The sequence below is a fragment of the Pinus tabuliformis genome, chromosome 8 (assembly GCF_031772625.1).
Source record: "Pinus tabuliformis cultivar Carrire ecotype Pingquan chromosome 8, CPIR1, whole genome shotgun sequence".
Lineage (NCBI taxonomy): Eukaryota > Viridiplantae > Streptophyta > Pinopsida > Pinales > Pinaceae > Pinus > Pinus tabuliformis.
In genome coordinates this window covers 2,040,522,459-2,040,542,955 of record NC_142294.1, presented here as the reverse complement: position 1 = coordinate 2,040,542,955, position 20,497 = coordinate 2,040,522,459, and the positions used below count along the sequence as shown (strand labels likewise).

The 20,497-nt window shown below is 40.4% G+C and overlaps 1 protein-coding gene across 7 annotated transcripts in view; it reads right to left on the bottom strand.

The window, feature by feature from the left end:
- The window catches only part of POL{LAMBDA} (DNA polymerase lambda (POLL)), a 364,299-nt gene extending 353,994 nt beyond the window's left edge, over nt 1–10,305 (bottom strand). For 4 of the 7 annotated variants that reach the window (XM_089374947.1, XM_089374952.1, XM_089374950.1 and 1 more), the window contains exon 1: nt 9,896–10,303. In XM_089374947.1, coding sequence (XP_089231073.1) covers nt 9,896–9,979 — 84 coding nt within the window. In that variant the 5' untranslated portion in view covers nt 9,980–10,303. Of the gene's footprint in view, nt 1–9,895 lie in introns of all 7 variants that reach the window. The other 3 variants (XM_089374948.1, XM_089374949.1, XM_089374946.1) reach the window with 2 other exon arrangements.
- Between the last annotated feature and the right edge of the window lie 10,192 nt (nt 10,306–20,497).

Below are 20,497 nucleotides of genomic sequence, written 5' to 3'. Positions count from 1 at the left end.
GAGATCATTTCTACATGGATCATTCGAACTAGTCGTTGGGATCATCTCCTTTATATAGAGTCTTAGGTGGTCATTTCAGAGGGATTGGATCTGTGAGTCTGAGACTGAGGAAGCTCTCTTGTAAATCTGTTTCTGGTTAATAAAAGAAGACTTTGGGGTCCATATCTTGCTGGTGTTACTCTCTTGAAATGCTGTGAGATTGTTTTAATTTTCTGCATATGTTATTTTCAGCTGTTAATAATAGCTTTTTGTAGAGTATTGTGAGCACAGGTATCTTGTTCACTTGCTAGGGTTTGGGTGTTGTTAGGGTTTCTGAAGTAATGGCAGGTATCTCCATTACTGTTTGAGATCTAGCAGCATTTTTGCCTTCTTTGTTGACGGTTGTTGTGAGCTGTGCAGAAAACATTTTCTGAAGGAAATTTGTGGGCGTTCGGGGAAATTCTCGGCTGAACCAGCCAACTCCCGCAAGCATTTTTGCTGAGCCCAGTTGGATTTGATCCTGGATCTATCATTCGGTTTATTTTTTTAGTTTGCATGAGAGATTTTCTGAAGTTCTTCACAGTGACGATCTGAAATTTCTGTTCTTTAAAATGTTTTCCGTGCTTACTGCTGAATCTGGCTGTTAAAGGGGCCAAATCTGTAAATTAATCAGCTGTCTTAGGGTTTCAATTTTCTCTGATCTAGGGTTTCAATTTTTTTGTGTTCCAGGGTTTTCAGTTTTGATTTTATGTATATATTATTTTTGGATGATCAGGTCTATTTCACGGTTTCATGATGCAATCTCAGCGAGTTATCCGCACACGAATCCTGACGTTTAGGTTCTCATCTTTTGCTGGGGAGGTGACTGTATGTGAGACAACGTTTTAAAAGTTGGGTGTCCGGCTGCGTGAGCGACAACTGAAAATTTTAATTCCAGACTTTTGAGGATCAGCGTAGTTTTGGAATACACCTGGGGTTTCACCTGGAATTAAAGCCCTGAATGGCATCTGTGTAAGAAGATCACGTTGTTTAGCTGTCCGCCGCTCATCTGGTGATTGAAGCTACGCAAATCTGAAGATCATTGGCATCGCGCGCGGAGAAATCCTACCTATCACCTCCCAGCCTCCGTCTGCGTGTTCAAGCTAAGTCGTATTTCAAGTCTGCCATCGACAGTGCTATCGTTGCAGTTGTTTTGCATTTGAAATTCAAGTGATAAGCATTAAAATGCGAGTTTCAGTTGATGGCTAGAGAAAATCTGAACCCAGTCGAAATCTTTCAGCAGAAATTCTTCAGTGATCGAAGCATTTGCGTGGCCTGGTCGTGGATCTCCTGGGTACATTTCTTCAAGCACCTGCGTGGTTACGTTTTCTCGAACAGCGCCCAAAGGAACTCTACCATCGAAATGATCTCAAATCGTATTTGCTCATCGTGGTCAACTGTGCTTAAGCCGGGGCTATGAAAATCGTGAGGCAACCTGAAGCGGCGTGAGGCGTGTTTGCTTTTGATGCGGTTCTCTGCCATATTCATCGTTGGCCCAGCTTTGTCTGCTACGAGACCACGTCCTGCAAACCCTGCAAAAGAAAAAGCGATTTTGAACTCTGTGGCCGCCGACAGTTATCATTGCATTCAACGGAACAGGTAAAATCCTAAACAGTTTCAAATTTTTCTTTTGATCTTCGCTGAAATTGGGATTATCTCTGAGCAAATCGATTTGGTAAGTTTTTTTTCGGTCCGCAGTTTCTTAAGAATTCGCACAGGTAATATCCCGCCTTTTATTTGTTTCACAACTTCATGGTTGGTTCTCGATTTAATATGCAAAGGCGTGGCTGTATCGTGGTCCAGGGTTACGTCTTTGAGCTGGCAGCTCGAATTTGTTTTACTTGCGTCTCATTTTTTTTGGGTTTCGTTTACTCTAGATTTTTCTTTATTTGTATTTTGAATATAAAACCAAAAAAGGGGTGATCGTAGATTCTTTTATTTTAATTTTAGCTCTTAAGTCTAGATTTGGAGATTGTATAGTTTTATTTGTATTTAAAATAGATTTTGTTTATTAGTCTTTAGATTTAGGTTTTTCTTCAAAATCTTAGATTTTAAATTTCGTCTTTTTTTAGAAAATTTTTTTATATAAAAAATAAAAAATGAAAAATATATTTTTTAGTTTTATTTTTAATTGTTAGAATTTAGTTTTAGATTTTTTTTCTTTTTTGATTTTTATAATATAAAAAATAGAAAGGTTTAGGTTTTGTTTTATATTTTTTATATAGTTTAGTTTTAATATAATTTAGTTTTAGAATTTTAATTTTTTAGATTTTTAAATTTTCATTTTTATAATATTGAAAAATAAAAAATAAAAATAAAAAGATTTAAAAAATTTTGTGGAAAATTTTCTTCCTCAGATCCAGTCATTTTCGGGAATTATTATCTTTCACACTGAGATCTAAAATTTTCACGTCGAGATGCGAAATTGATATCCGGTTAATGGTTTATGACTCGTGGTGGTTTAAAGCATTCATTTTTTCTTAAATTTTCAGTTGCTGGATATCGTTTTGGTCATTTTAAGAGCATTGTGATTTAGCTGATGATAGATGATTGTTGATTCATGGTCCATCTTTTTATATCATTTAACAAGTAATTGTTTTAACCACAATCTCTTAAGGCACTGGTCTGTTAAATTAATCAAATCCATCGAGTGCTTTTATTATCGTATCTCGTGTCTCCCAACCAACTGGTCGACAGTTGGTCTCATCATCTCACAGGGACTACCCCCCTTAGCCGCGGGAGACAAGCTTAAACGGAGGGATCGGGGATCAGAGTGACAGCCCCCGGTCTGAGGGTTGTCGTGCCAATCTGCGCGACAACAGGTTGAAGACAACATAGGAGAAAAAATTATCCTGTGGTGTCACCCACAGGTGGTGGGTAACAAGTTTTAAGACCCCTTTTGTAACAACCTGCAGTTCTAGGCACGCGGCTAGAGCGGAACGAGCTGCGTTTATGTTGAAGGGCGAGCTCACGACTTGAGGTGCGATGACATTATGCGCATATAAGGAGGGCAAGCCGAGTTTATACGCATGGGAGCATGCGTTAACACATATGGAGGCCGACCAACGTTGGATGAGGGGCCGACTTGAAGATAGGGGCTTTTGCGATGGAGCAAGGGCGTGGGAGAGGTCGGCTGGGCAAGCTACGACCTCCCCCTACAACGCATATATATTGTAGAGCGTTGGAACTCATTTGGAAGAAAATCATTCGCTCAAACATCTTCGCTCTATGAGGTAAAGGCACAGTTCTAAGGAGGAGGCGCAGGTTTAGTAATGCGCCCATTCTTGGGCAGGGCTGCATGGTGATAGCGCGGTTGTGGGTGAAGGTGCGGGCAGGAGCGCCTGGCAGTTGGGTGAGGGCATGCACGGGTGTGTGGCGCCCGACGGACGGTTGAGGCGTGCACGGGTGTGTGGCGGCCGGTTTGTGCGACGATTTGGCGAGGGTGTCTTGGCGACTCGGGTGAACGCCCGCCCGGCGTGCAAGTGTGCACGGTGACTTGGTGAACTATTGAGATTGTGAACGGAGGTGTGTCTCGGGCAGAGGCGCCCGTGTGTGGCGACTTGGAGGCGCGCCCGAGTTGGGCAAACAACACGATCGTGTGACAAGGTGAACAAAGCGTTGGTGAGTCGTGCGGCGACTGTGCGGAGGTGCCGACGAGCTAGGCAACCGAGTTTTGCCTTGGATTGTAAATTTGGCTAAGTATGAAACTTGGGGTTTCCAAGTATACTTGTAAAACGTTGTAAACTGTTGTATAATATATTATCGGGCAGACTCATTGTTCAGGGAGTTGCCCCTCCCTTTATACTGTGCAATTGTGTTCATCATTTATAATTGTTGTTGATAATGAATGTGTATGGGTGTTCATTGGTATAAAGGATAACATAATAATACTTGGTTGCGAAACACAAACTAAGTAGGAGTAAGTGGTTAGGCGTAGTCCACGAACATAAATATTGGTGAAAAGAAAGTGTTCGGTGGTGCCGCACCTCGCTAAGAGCGGTTGAAAGACTACCGCCGGCTTGGGGGCGTGATAGTTGGTATCAGAGCTGGCTGATGATCGGTTGAAGATGAAGTGCTGATCCCACTGCACTAACGTGACAGTTGGTATCAGAGCTAGTCTGAAGACTTGGAGGAGTCTTGCAGGAAGCTGGGTGAAGCAGGTGTACATACACTTGACAGTTGGTGACAGTGAAGCAGGTACTTGCAGGTGAAGGAAGTTGTTTCACATACAAGTGGAACAAGAGCTGGTTCAGGTTGCAGGCATCTTGGTGAAGCTGTTGGATGGTCGAAACTAGATTGCAAAGAAGAAGGAAGCTATTAGCAATGGCAGCTAAATGTCAGGTTGGGTCTAGTCACGGTGTGAAGGATGCTACTATGGCACTTATGGAAAAAGTGTTGGAAAGGATGGAGGACTTGGAAGCTTTCTGGACTAAGAAGATGGACTTGATCGATAGGGATCAAGAGGCCAATTCGAAGATGAGGGAAGAGCTCGATGAACTCCGGACTCAACACGAGTACACTGATCTTTTGTGTACACAACTTGAAGTAAGGGTCAAGGAGGTTGAAGAGGCAAGAGACCAAGGTCTTGCAGAGATCATGGGCTTGCGAAAATCTCTTGACGAAGCCAGAGATGAGATCGCGGTGTTGAAGAAGGCCATGAGGCATAACTCAGGTGGAGGAGTGCCTCATGTGAAAGTCAAGGAACCGAAATCTTACGATGGTACAAGGAGTGCAAAGACTCTTGGCAACTTTCTATGGGACATGGAGCAGTACTTGGAACGATTGGGTCTATCTGATGATGAGACGAAGGTCAAGGTAGCTGCTCAGTTCTTGACAAAGGATGCTAAGATGTGGTGGCGAAGACGGATGGATCAGATTTCCAATGGCAACGCTGGTGACATTACTTCGTGGGATGAGATGAAAAAAGCTTTGCAGACCCATTTCAATCCTCAGGATGAAACGTGGGAAGCAAGGATGAAAATTAAGTTCATAAAGCAGACCAGGAACCTTCAGACATATCAGCGGGAGTTTGCAAGTGCGGTTCTGGAACTTCCTGACATGGCAGAGAGGGACAAGGTGTTCAATTTCATTATTGGGTTGAAGCCTTGGGAATGCAATGAAGTGAAGAGGCAAAGGATTAGAACACTTGAGGAAGCTTTTGCTGCTGTGCACAGGTTGGTGGAGCATTATGATGAGACTTCTGATGATAGGAAGAAGAAGTCTGACAAACCGAAAGAGAAGAAGAAGGATGATGCTTCAAAATCGGATGGTAATTCGAAAACGAAGAAAGCCTTGAAGTGTTGGATGTGTGCTGGACCACATACGGTGAAAACTGCCCTTCTAGACCAAAAGTGGTTGCGATTGCACAATCTAATACGAAGAATGAAGAAGCTTCTGTGGGGATGATGCAGATACTTGGTGTTGCTGCTGCTACGGAGGTGGTCTCTCGGAGGGATCCTGAGAGGAACAGTTTGGAGTATGTTCGGATGAAGGTTGGAGGTGCTGATATACTCACTATGGTGGATAGTGGGGCCTCTCACAACTTCATGGGCGAAGATACTGCGAGAAGGATTGGGCTGAAATTTGTACCAGTGAAGGCACAGATGAAGACAGTCAATTCTCCTCCTAATAGTGTTCTTGGTGTAGCTGAAAAGGTGGACACGACACTTGGTGAGTGGACAGGGAAGGTCGACTTCACTATAGTGCGGATTGATGACTATGAGGCTGTGCTAGGAATGGAATTCATGAAACAGTTTGATGTTGTGATTGTTCCACATTTGAGGAAGTTGTACATTTACGATGGAAGGGAAGATGTACCCATTGGTGTACCAACCATTGGAGTGACAAGACCTGATTATAAGTTAGCAGTAATGCAAATGGAGGATGAGAAGCGAAGGGAAGACATGAGTAAGCGGTTGTCCACGGTTGAGACAAAGCTTACCGAGCAGTCATCGGTCATCAAGACTCTTTCAGATAGTATCTTGGATTTGTCAAGAAGGCTAGAAGTGGTCGAGGATGATGATGATGATGATGAGGCATATGTGAGGCCGAATGTCCGGGAGGAGGATTGGGTCACTTATCTACAGAGGATGGAGATAGAAGATCCTGACAGATGGATTGAGATGATTAGTGAGGGTGAGCCTTCAGGATCTACTCCCTCCACATCTTCTTAGATGACAAGAAGATGGGGCTCATTGTTAGCTGCTCATGGCAGTGAGTCCTTAAAACAGGTTGAGCAGGTATGGCAGATGGTGCAGGGATGGCTTGGCATCAAGCATCATGACATGTTGCAGATGGGATGGAGTTTCCATGGACCTGAACATGGTGGTGAGATTCTTGGTGAGTCCGAGATGTGGCAAAATCCGAGATAGACTGGTGAAGGCATAAGGATGTTCACTCTCATGGCTTGAGCGTGACAGTTGGATTAGCTACCCAACTAGTTTAGACATGGGGTCCGGAAGTGCACGGAGAGATGTTGGCATCAGGCAGACGAGGAGGACAGTTCACAGGATGAGGACGACACATGGAGATGGAAATTCTACATATGTTGCAGAGATGTTTGCAGTATGTGGAGGAGTTGACATCATGGACCAAGGATGAGACAGACATTGATGATGATCTTGGTGGATGGCTACCAGGATGGTATGTTGTCGAGGACGACAAGGATTTCAGGTGGAGGAGGATGTAACAACCTGCAGTTCTGGGTGCGCGGCTAGAGCGGAACGAGCTGCAGTTGTGTTGAAGGGCGAGCTCACGACTTGAGGTGCGATGACATTATGCGCATATAAGGAGGGCGAGCCGAGTTTATACGCATGGGAGCATGCGTTAACACATATGGAGGCCGACCAACATTGGATGAGGGGCTGACTTGAAGATAGGGGCTTTTGCGATGGAGCAAGGGCGTGGGAGAGGTCGGCTGGGCAAGCTACGACCTCCCCCTACAACACATATATATTATAGAGCGTTGGAACTCATTTGGAAGAAACTCATTCGCTTAAACATCTTCGCTCTATGAGGTAAAGGCGCAGGTCTAGGCGCAGTTCTAAGGAGGAGGCGCAGGTTTAGTAATGCGCCCATTCTTGGGCAAGGCTACACGGTGATAGCGCGGTTGTGGGTGAAGGTGCGGGCAGGAGCGCCTGGCGGTTGTGTGAGGGCGTGCATGGGTGTGTGGCGCTCGACGGATGGTTGAGGCGTGCACGAGTGTGTGGTGCCCGGTTTGTGCGACGATTTGGCGAGGGTGTCTTGGCGACTCGGGTGAGCGCCCGCCCGGCGTGCAAGTGTGCACGGTGACTTGGTGAAGTGTTGAGATTGTGAACGGAGGTGTGTCTCGGGCAGAGGTGCCCGTGTGTGGCGACTTGGAGGCGCGCCCGAGTTGGGCGAACAACACGATCGTGCGACAAGGTGAACAAAGCGTTGGTGAGTCGTGCGGTGACCGTGCGGAGGTGCTGACGAGCTAGGCAATTGAGTTTTGCCTTGGATTGTAAATTTGGCTAAGTATGAAACTTGGGGTTTCCAAGTATACTTGTAAAACGTTGTAAACTGTTGTATAATATATTATCGGGCAGACTCATTGTTTAGGGAGTTGCCCCTCCCTTTATACCATGCAATTGTGTTCATCATTTATAATTGTTGTTGATAATGAATGTGTATGGGTGTTCATTGGTATAAAGGATAACATAATAATATTTGGTTGCGAAACACAAACTAAGTAAGAGTAAGTGGTTAGGCGTAGTCCACGAACATAAGTATTGGTGAAAAGAAAGTGTTCGGTGGTGCCGCACCTCGCTAAGAGCGGTTGAAAGACTACCGTTGGCTTGGGGGCGTGACACCTTTTCTCCTATCAATTTCGGTGGTGAAAGATTCCACCCTAGTTGATAAACTTAATTTTTCTTTTATTGTCCCTTTTTCTACTTGTTCTGCTACGAAGTTTTTTGGTCCGAGGAAGGTTACCAAGCCGAGCAAAATTTTTCTATGGACAACATTTGCAGCAAGGCAAACAAATCTATTCCTAAAGTCAAGTGAGCTAAGCCAAGGACAAAATAGCGAAGAATTGTGCAAATCTAGTATGAGGTAATACATAGCAATGAATGAATTACTCCTAAGGCAGCCAAGTTCAAGTTTTGAAGTAGGTCGAATCTTTTAGAGCAGAAGGCAAAAGTTTTGGGTAGCCGAAAATAGCCTAAGTTACCAGTCTGAAACCTCGCTGAGGTAAATCAAACATCAGAACAGGCCCAAAGCACCTGAGGTCACTACAAGAACCTTACGATAGATCCTAGAAGAAATTTCAAGCAAGTTTAAGAATTCAATCATCTCCCTGGCACCTCATTATCTTTGGTAAAGAGCTCGGAGTTCACTTATGTAATTCTATTGCATCTCGAGCCGACTCATGTAGTAGGACGAGAGTTTCATATTGAAATCTGAACTGTCCAAACAATAAGACATAGCTCGACCCAGTTAATTAGTTATCAAATTCTAGATTAGATTTGCATTGTGGTATTTGGTTGTTTATGTTGGAATCTGTCTTATAATTGAATTGTTGGAACCACTATAGTTTATATTGAAGTTTGATGTACATTTGTATTGTGGGAATCTGTTCTAGAACTTGATTTTATTTATACTACATAGTGGGAATTGGATTGCAAATTGATTAATGTGTTAACTGTGTTGATTAAGGAATAATATTGTTGTAATAGTCCTTTGCCCTTCCTAACAAAAGAATAATTTCGCTAATGCTTAAGAATCCCCTACCAGAACACAAACACTAGGGAGAAAATTACTCTAGAACATTACACACATGTCATCTTCCTCACTCTTATAACTCATGCAAAGTGCATGAAATGTGCTACTTGCCTCATCCATGTGCAAGGACACTCTCCTAAGAGTAACCACCTTAAATATAATAATAAATAAAATAATAAGATGCCAAGTCAAACTAGTAGAGCAAATTTCCAAAAAGCTATCTATGCTTTTAAGCCTAAGAACCTAGTTCATTTTGTTTGCAAAGACAATTAATGAGTCATAATGTTGGCCCATAGATCTCATGGTAACTTGGTCTCAAGCATCTAATTGCAAAGATCTTTTATGCACTTGACTTATGCAGCCTATATTTAAATGAAGCACTAAGGTAAACTAGTACGTTAGCATGCCCATTTCATTTTTGCCTTGGAATAAGTATCAAGGCTCAATGCAAATTTATGGAGGGAGGAAATACCTAGACCTTCATTGTGAGTGGCTAGGTTTTAAAGAGCCAATCTTCTTACTCCGGGAGCCAATAAAAAAGAGTTGTTGGTGCTCCGGGAGCCAAAGGTAATTTTATCCTAAATAGTGTCCACGAGAAAGCCAATGTGAGCCAGTGTCTCTTGTGGTCAGAGAAGTAGAGTCATGCCTTAATTCTATGCATAAGACGAGACACTACAGCCGGGTACTACAGCCGGTTGAAGCTGCCGTTTAATTAACGTCTGGCCCAATAGGGACACAGACTTTACAAATTATATAGCACTAACTTAAAAGTTTTCAAGGACTTTTTCCTTTTTTTCTTAACTAAAAAAGAATGAGAATGCAAGCTATGTTCCCTAATATTCAGTGAAAGTACTAATGGCTTACTACAAGTCCCCAAATTGCATATTATAGATAAAGCTTAGAAATACCGTACTTTCAAATTTCAAATATCTAAAAATTGTACTGCAGATAAAGTAAATAATACTCACGGGAAGAATGCTGCGACTCCCAAAATCTGCTGTGATTGCAAGCTCAATTACAATCAAACTAACCATCTCTTAATTTTTTCCGAACTATTCTCCATTAGCCGCTTAAATCTACTTTTAAAAACAATAAATTTACCATGGAATTCCTAATCATCAAACGAAAGCGCTCATACCTGCAATCTGCGAGGCTGAATGCCTGTTTCGATGAAGTATACCACCATGCCTGCAAACCGCCCTCCCGCACTCGTGCACGCCATATCCAATCCCGGGAAGTGCGTCGAACACAAATTGACTGAAAAGAGAGAAAATAATTGATATATATGCGTGGATTCCAGTCGCGCTTACAATTTATCCTGAAGGGTGGTAGCCGTGCTAGGTGTGATTCAATAAAGGTGGAGAGTCGAGACGTGGTGATTCAATAAAGGTGGAGAGTCGAGACGTGGCCATCAAAAAATTCATTGGGATGTTCTCAGAGCTTCCTGAATCACTTAGCGTAGAAATGTTTTCTTAATGTGATGGTTAGAATCTTGCTCCATTGGGTAATATGGTATTCTATGATATGATAGTTATGAGTACACGGTGTATTCTTGATGTTTAAACGAACACATGTGAGGTTTGCACAAGATTTTAAACATTTAGGTTAAATTTTGATTTGGGTCTCGTCTAAAGATGTGTTTATTAGGGTCCGTTTTTATTCAATGTTGTTTGATGTCACTTTGCACCTCCTCCCTCTTAAAAGATAAAGATAAAAGCCAGTCGGGTGGTCCAAAATTCGACATCCATCCTTTTTAACCCTCGCTCCTCAATGATCCCAGATTGGTTAAGGCATAACATTGTTCAAAAATCTATGTATTATTACAGCTTCGTGAATAAATCTCAGTCAAAGAACAATAACCAAATTTCCAAATTATTACAATTTTGGGCATAAATGGAGCCAAAACTACAACACGCTTGAGGATAATTTTGACTTAATATCAACCTAGATCTATCTTAACTCTATATCTACCAAGCGCCGAGAGAGATCAAGTATGTTTTCACTCTAAAAGAGATTTGATCCCTCTTGGAGCTTCGCATATATGGAAGTAGGAGGATATTAATGCTATAGTAAGGAAGGGGCATTTGTAGGAACTCCACATGGATCTTTTAGATCTTCTATAACGACCAAAAGTCGTATACGCAGCGGAAATATTTAAAATACTTCGTAAACAAAGACATGCATCGTAGAATAGTAATTGTAATTGTATATTGAATAAAAGAATTGATCTAGGATGAGTACAATTGAGAATGAGGGTCTTGTATATATAGCCACGTAAGTACCTTTTCACGAATAGGCATGTCTCTAAAACATGCTTTTTATTTTTAACTAACTAACCATTAGTTAATTTACTTATTATTTATTATTATATTTATATTATTATGATTATTATTTATTATCTATTTTTATTTATTTTTACATAATTTATGTTCATAACATTGTCTTCTCCTTCAAAAAGCTTTGTCCTCAAAGCTTGTTGATGAAAGGGCTTGATCTCTTTTCTGCTACAAATGTTTTATGCTTGATGTCTTTTTCTACTACGAATGTCTTCTCGTCTCGGAACAATCATCTTTATTGATACAAGTTGATATGATCATTGGAGTGATATATAAAATTATCGTACTCAGAATGGATCAGACCATCCTAGATTAACTTTTCGTAGAATCTTCTGATCCCTGGAACTTTGTAACAAATTGTTATCAGTAGACTGAATTGAGTTCACTTCAGTATTCTATGTAACATAAGTTTGTTGTTTATGTTCTGAGTGGTACTGATTTGTAGATTGATTAAGGTGTCTACTCTTGTGATTCGGATGTAGATAAGGAGTTTTTCTTGTTTGAACTTCCTTTAATGTTTTTATGACAGTTTCCTGATTTCCATCAAGCATTGTTGTTGTTGACTTAACGGCTGAATCTTTATTTGGGGTGTCCTCTATTTGAACGACAACCTCTAAGTACGTTTTTACTTCAATAGAGTTTGGATTTGCATGAACTGAGAGATTAATGGTCTTGATCTTTGTTTCTTCAGTTTGCACTGCTACATCTGCAGGTTTTGATGCTTCCTTTACGACAAGTTCTTTGAACCTATTCGTCAATGACTTCTTTTCGTCCTTAAGTTTTTTAATCTGTTTGAGCAGATTTTGATTATGATTTTTGAAACGTAAGCTTTCTTCATTCTCCGAGTCAACTTTATTTTGGCCTTCACGCTTCTCGTCTTTTAAACACTTGATTTGTTCTATTAATGTTTGGTTAAGGCTCTTTAAACGTAAATTTTCTACTTGTTCTAATAAACGCTCCTTGAGTTCCTTCTTTGATGCTTTAGCTTTCTTGACTTGTTCAAGTAGTTTTTCTTAGTGATCTCTGGAGCACGAAATTTCTTTGTCTTTGCTGCAGATGACTTCTTCAAGCTCTTTTTGCTTCTTTGATATAGTTTTTTCATTATCTTGAAACATCAAATCTAAGATATCCTTAAGGTATTATAATGAAGATTTTATTGATTTTGATTTACTTGTTATGTCTCGAAACGTTACCATCTTCCCTTTATAAAGAAACGTCAAAACTTGTTTCTCTATGTTTAACATGAATGTACCCTTAAACCAGGGTTGACTGAGCATGATGTCAGTCTTTTTATCCGTCTTTACAACATGAAATTGAGATATGTAGTCATAATGACCTATTGTCACTTGTAGATCACTAATTTTATACTCGTTTTGGTCAAAAATCTTTTTATTTACACCAATGCTTAGCTCTAAAATTAATAGTTGATTTGCCAAGTTGATGTTGATATAATTTTTATCATTGCTTGGGCTGATGGCAACATTAACTTCTCTTCCTTGGATACTTCCTTTTAATGTAATTACTCTGTGATCTATAACTGAAAAATCATTATAGAAAAGCCTTTCTTCCTTCATCATTTTAGAATTGAGCTCCATCATATTTTTTTCAATGATTGATCCCATTTGTTTTGTCGAGATGACTTAAGGTATTATATTTAAAGTTCATTTGCACTTTGTACTTCAAGCTTCCTTTAAAAGTGTTTTTTTAATATATATATATATATATATATATTATAATTCTTCAAAACTCTTTTAATCCAATTTCCTATTATTCTTAATATTTCAAAACTCCTTTGTATTCTTTTTATATAATTCTACCCTCTTTTTTTTATACTTTAAAAAGAATATTTAAATATTGTTTCAATTGGCTTCTTTTAAATATCTTATTATTTTTTGTATTTATTTTTTAAATTTCATATAACTCTTTAAACTTTAATTCAACTTCACTTTCACTTTAATGTAATCTCTTAAGTGATATTTTCTCCTTATGTAACCTTTTATAATAATATTGTTTTGTACTTATATATATTTTCGATAAATTTATGACTTGAACTTTTATTTAAATACCCCTTTATAGTATAATACTTCTCTTTATATATCTTTTATTTATAATATTTTTCTTTTTTCTTTTTGAAAAGTTATAACTTTAATGAAACGTGGCTATTCACCTCTTTTGGTTATAATATAAAATATGTGTTCACTTATGTACTTTTGACTCGGTTAATGTTCTCTATGTAAAAAGTAAAACTTACCATTCACATAAAGAGATTTTGTATTCCTTCTTTTACTTTTAAAATACCATGGGCAATTACCACGGGTTTCTCTTGTAAACCACTTAATGAAGAATCAAGATAATATTATTTACCCTTCACGTAAAATGTAAAACTTACCATTCACATAAAGAGATTTTGTATTCCTTTTGTTTTTCTTTTACTTTTAAAATACCATGGTCAATTACCATGGGTTTCTAAAACCACGGGCTTGTAAACCACTTAATGAAGAATCAAGAGAATATTATTTACTCTTCCTTCTCTTATGTATAGTTTTAAATATATTTGGAAAGATTCTCTTTTAACTTTATCATGCGCTTTTTATCAATAATGTAGAACCTTTTTATATATATGAATGTTCTCCTGACCTAATAGTGGAGGAGCTTCCTGAGAAAAACCTAGGGGATTGGCTCTGCGATAACTATGGCCTCCGCTCGCGTCGGCAAACCCTCAGGTGCAGCTTGGGCCATACCCGGAGCACAGCGAGTAAGGAATATTTGTTATCTACAGCGGACAGGGAGTATAAGGAAATCGGAGGTGCGATTCTGCCCTGACCTGGTGAATAAGGGTTTTCCACAGGAGGCGAAGAAAACCGATAAACCCTTGATCGGTACAGGCGAGAGGGAAGAGTTTATGAAATGGACCGGCCAAAGGACAGTCCGCCCCAAAGCCGTAGCTACCGGCGTAAACATGAATGACGGAGGAACTGTCTCAAGCAATAATGAAGACCCCAGGATGGTAAATCGCAGATCCTGTCAAAGGTATGAAGGAAATCTCCAGTTCTTTGCATATCAGATTGATGATCTATTTTATTATGACGCCGATCTGGATATTCAGCTGCTATTGAGCCCAGATTGGGCGCCATACCCATCGCTCTGCGGCACCATGTACAGATCGAGTCCCGGGCAGTTAGATCTGGACAATCCTGTGGCAGATCGACTCTATTGGGCAACACTTATCCTGCCTATGCACAGATCGAGCTTTGGGCTCTCCGATCTAGACCACCGCATGATAGATCGACCCCATCTCTGGTCAGATCCGGAAGCCCAACCACTGATCAGGGGTGAGCAAAAGACGCGGAACAAAACCTCTGCTATAGATCCGCCGAATACAAGCTTTGGATCCCCGGTAAGAGGATACCAAGTGCTTTTAAAGCTCCCAGAAGGAAAAACGAGACTAATCTGGGTAAAAGAAACCGATACTGTTAAGCAAATGCAGGAAATCATAATGCAACAGTTGGGATACCCCATCAGATCACAAAATCTGATACATGGGGGCAGAGCACTTCAAGATACAAAATACCTCTGGGAATACCAAATCGTACCTCTGTCAACAATCATTCTCAATCTGAGAATAAGAGGGGGCGCATCCGTCAAGGACAGAAATCCCTACAGGGCTGAAGGAAGTGGTACTGGTTCAGGGAAAAAACCAGGCAACATATCCTTCAAAAATATCCTACAAGGGAAAAACACAGAAGAAGCAGCACCAAACCAAACAGGTATGGATGCCAGGCCCTACATTGTGGAACAGCTGAATCATACTCCAGAATACAACATAGATACACCAGAAATAGATGAGCACTGCAATACATATGAAAGACAAGCAATAATATGCAGATTTAATAGCTTTTGGCCCAAACCGATGGATCTTTTCCACTGGATCTTCACGAACTGGACCATGCAATGCGAAATACATCTCTGTTCCAAAGGGTTTTTTATAGTAAAATTCCGACAGTAATACAGGAAGGACCTTGGTTCTGGGGATCCACAGGACTCTTCATCACACCTTGGTTCCCAGAATTTGATGCAAACACAATGGTCGTTTCCAAGATGCCAGTTTGGGTGAGATTACACAATCTCCCAATACATCTCTGGAATGATCAAGTACTAGCGGGAATTGGAAACACTATTGGACACTACATCAAAATGGACACCCAGAGAATGGAGGAACGAATTTATACTTTTGCACGAATATGTGTGGAAGTTGATCTCAGCAAAGGCCTGCCAGATCAGATTCAGCTGAAGCATAAACAGAGGAGCTGGACACAGATTCTAGACTATGAAAACACAGCTTTCAGATGTCGAATATGCCGACAAACAGGTCATCTTCAAAGCAAGTGTCCAGCAGCCAAAAAAGATAATCGAAGAAAGAAGAAAGCTGAAAAGCAAGCAAAGGGATGGCAATATCCCCCACTCGCTTTAGATGACGAGGAGGAAGAAGAGATGGAGTTTGATAACCTCAACCAGACTAATCAGATGAATAAAGAACCAACAAAGAAAGACATAAATCCACAGGAACATATAGATACAGCACGGGTAATTTCAACAGATACTATGGATATGACCAGAAACAAACGTCAACACATATCAGAATCGTCAGATTCTGATAAGGATAATCCACAACCTGTAGCTGAATCAGCACTAGCACTTATAACTCCAACAGAACCACTGGGGGTTTGGAAAAAAGTTGAGAAGAAAAAAGGGCGAAAAGTCTGACTTTTCCCCACTTGTACATAATTCTTTTTCTTATTTTTCTGTGTCACATGTTATTCCTTGAATCCGTACACCCTGCGTGGTGATGAAGGATCATTGCATATTCTCTTAGCACAATTTTTGAAATCTGTTTACAGCATATGCCAGAAGGCATCTACAACATGTAATTTTTCAATCAATAATGAAAAATTACAATTTTTCCAGTGGAAAAAATATGAATGTTCTCCTTCAAAATTTACAATGGACAATATTTTTTTTTAAATCTTTTTTTTTTATCTTTCCATGTATTTATTTTATTTCTTTTTTTTTGTGAATTTGATTTATTTATTTTTTTACTTTTATTTTCTCTCCATATATATATTATTATTATTATTGAATGGCCAAATGCTTGATAGCAAAATGGAGAAACTCCAAATTCTTGTAGCGAAACGCTTCAATGACAACAATGTTGATGAATTTGAAAATCAAAGACCTGGATTAGAGAACACGGCTCTGTGCAACAGTTGAGTAACCAAAGGATCGACCAGCTCTGATACCAATGTAACGACCACTAGTCGTATACGTAGTGGAAATGCCTTCTCGTCATCATGTCAATTGTCATCCTCTCGATGGTGCCACGTGTCACCTGGAACTGGCCCACTTGGCCACCCGAAAACACTAAATACGAGTGACACATGTTGCCCTTATGTAGGGACATGTGTTAGTTGCCACACCATTTTGTTGAGTCACATGCCATATCAATGTTTGATGACACTACCACCTTTTCAAGCCATCTAGCACTTCAAAAATCGTGTTAAGGCTTGTGGCCTGCCACTTGTTGCTCATCATTGTTGTGTGCACTTCATTGGACCTAGCGGTCTAATAAGTGCCTGGGTGCTTTAGATAGCCCCCTGTGGCTAGGAGCCTTACTGGCCACTGCTCATCATTAACCAACATATTCCTTCAAAACGTATGCCAAGTATTTCAAGCTAGAATAATGGCCAAAACTCATCCAGAGGTGTTACACATAATTTTGTCACCATTAGGCAAATGACTACCGATTCGGGATCTCTCGTCATCTGATGAAGTGTTCCAAAGCATCTCCCTACAATGTTGGAAGGAAAACAATCCCAAAGATAACAAGAATCCTGGATTACATTGCTTAAAAACCAATTTTTAAGCATTTGTGCACTTTTCCTAACCACTACCTGCGCAAATGCAGTTATGATTGTTATGACCTGCGCAATATTGTACTCCATTCTCCACTAAAAAGTGTGAAATCCTCTTAACGTAGGTAAAAAATAAAAAGCAATTTCTAGAAGCTTTGTTGGAGGAAGATTTCCCAACTGAAGGCCTCGAGCCCCGATTTACTTGGGCCTCATCCCTTGGTTCATGGATCAAACTTCCTCTCTTTGTGGAGCCCTAATCCCTCTCTTTATGGATCTCATTCCTTCAGAAGAGGATCTCAAACCTCTTCCTCTTGGCCTGTAAATTCAACACGGGCCAAAGGGTAAGAAGAAAACTTTGGAATGTAAACTTATGTTGTTAAATTGAGGCTAGAAGCTTGCCACTTTATGGAGGATTGGAGACTATTGAAAGGAGGTTTGCAACATCAAGGTTTGTTCTTTGCATTATCTCTCCAATTTGGCTTAGTCTCAGTTTTGCGCTTTGATTGTTCATAGCAATGCTTTAGCTTCCAAATGGCCTTCTCCAATGATCTAGGCTCATCAAACCAAATCTTGTCTTTAAATGCAATCGGAAACCCACCAATGAACCTCTGAATCTTGACCTTCTCCTCTGTGAGGTAAGGCACATACCTCAGTAACTCCAAGGACTTACTAGTGTACTCATCATCTATCATGGAGCCCATCTTTAGTTCATAAAATTCTTTTGCCCTGTCATCAAAGTACCTTTTCTGACAAGTACTTCATCTTAAATAGTCTCTCAAACTCACTCTAAGGAAAATCTTCCTCATGAATACACCTGAAATTCTTCACATCTTCCCATCAAATGTTCGCTTTACCTTTGAGAATGAAGGTAGTTATTCTAGCTTTCATGTTCTCTGAATAAGCATGCAACCTAAAATTCCTCATGCAGAGCAACCATGCCTCTGCATCTTATGGTTTCTTCATTTCCCCATCAAAATTAGGTGGCTTTGCTTTCTTAAATTCACCTGGAAAGTATCCCCTATCACTCCTCCTATAAGGATGATATTGATGACGATCATAGTGCCTATCTAAATCAGAGCTAAAATCATACCTATGTTTGTCGCTTCTTCTCTCCGGAGTTTCCAACAATTTGCCATCTCGAATTGTGTCCTCTCCATCTGATCGGTGACCGCCATGCGATCTACTGCCATATGGCCCATTAGTTTTGTTCTCATGCTCGTGAATGATCCAAAGTGGCCCCTGTCATTGCAAATCCAACAAGCTCCAAAGTATGACTGCATTTACCTCTGCTAGCTTTTCCTGTGATTATATGATTCTTTCATTATCTGCCTTACAACTCCTTATCTCTTCCTTTAAGCTTCTCAATGTCACTGCCAAATCGGAAGAGTTCCCAACACCATACTACTCTTCAGATTCATAGGGAGAGTCTTTGTAGTCAACCATATTGCTAGCCATTTGATGTTTCTTCCTGCAAGGTATATCATGTCAGCTAAACCAAATCACAATAAACTAACATACCTTAGTATAGCTCGAGGAGGATACCTTGTCTACAAGATCAACATATCAACATGATACATGTATAACATAATCATAAAAATATATAAAAATAGTACATAAGCATATAACCATGCAACTATCATTCTAGCTAGGGTCCAGTCATCAATGCATGACCTTAACACCACACACACTACAACCTCATGCATGACGACATCCACTACATCATGGTACACTTGACCACATGAAAACATGAAAATTCATAAGCATTACATAACCACACATACCATGACCTTATGCATGACGACATAAATCGTACCATTATATGTGGACCATGCACAACCACAATGTAGACAACAAACCAACCTACATGCGGATAACACTCAAGCATGAGTACGAGCCATTCCCACACATAACGCATATAATCAAGCATAAATGAACAACACTCGTATGTAGCATCATGTAACCCAATACACAAGAATGATACATACGACCAAATGTACAAGAATGTAACCAAGCAATCATATGATACATGTAATCGATACATAATAACACATAACCAGTCATATACCCACAGCGATGCATCCCAAAAAATCACGCTAAGTTCCTCATGTCGACATCTCCACAACAATGATCAACATCATGCAATTGCAACAACATATGGAATGCAAGTGTGAGAGACACACATGCAACTGACATGCATGCATGACCAACACATAGCCCATCCAATCCGAGGGGTGAACCATGCTCTAATACCACTCTGTAACACCCTCCTCCCATATCTACCCAAGCAACCGGCCAACTAGGGTAAACATGCAACGAGAGGCCACTATGATATGATTCGACCTCCTAAGTCACATTAAGTAAGTAGAACAGATGGAAACACACCATACATACATCCAACATCATCAACAAAACCCTCAGAAGACAAGTCAGCCACTTAGACAGTCTATCCCTAGGTCCCACTATTGTTTTAGGTCTCTTAGGCCATAATCACTCTCATGCTATGGGCAAGGGGGTGGCCAACAACCTAAAATTTCTCTCACATGCCTCCCTGCAAGCGACTATGGACCAAAATTGCCAGTGTTGTGCCAGCGACCCCGAGATTTAAGCCACTTTTTCAAGCTCAGAGCCCAGGTCACTGCCCATAATTGATCCATCTCTTCAAATCAGTAAGATAACATGGAAATGACAGTACTAAAGAAAATACTTGTTCAAGACCTTGACTGGACCCCTACTAGCCATGACAAGCATTTCGTCAAACATATTGCAAATGTGTAATCTACAGGTGTAATTCACAGTTCTGAGCATAGGGGTCTCATACTTAGCTGAGAATCGCTAAGAACCATTGATGCCTCAACACATCAACTACCATTCCATCCATTAGGTCATAGATACATTGATCATTCAGTTATAAGTAAAAACATGGTGAGAGCCACATATGGTTGTTGTCACAAAAACACATATATAACCAACATAATAGCAACAGAAAATACTCATGAGAGTACAACCATATAGACCACATATAATCCATCAAAATGCTCATAGAAATACAAGGAGAAATAAACTTTCATTAATGATGCAAAATCCAAACCCATGATGGGACTTCCATGTTCCACTCGACCATAGAATGGCTGAGCCAAATCTCTCTTTAATCATTCACCCTCGTGCCATATTCCAAGCATGAATGTGATCTCATAGAACACATCAATCAAACTCATCAAGGGCTTCCAAAGGCCACCCACCTCAACCCATCAAATAGTGATTCCACATCAGAGTTGGACATCACAAAACCATCATTACATTAGTCTTCATCCAAGCTTTCCAAGGCATCGAGAGCGCTTGTTCCAACCAAGGCTTCCAAGACTAGTAACTCAGCCCACAGTTGTCGTCGGGCTTCCAGGGCGTTTGTCCAACCAAGGCTTCCAGGACTAGTAACTCAAGCCACCACGGGCTTCCAAAGCATTTGTCCAACCAAGGCTTCCAGAACTAGTAATTCAA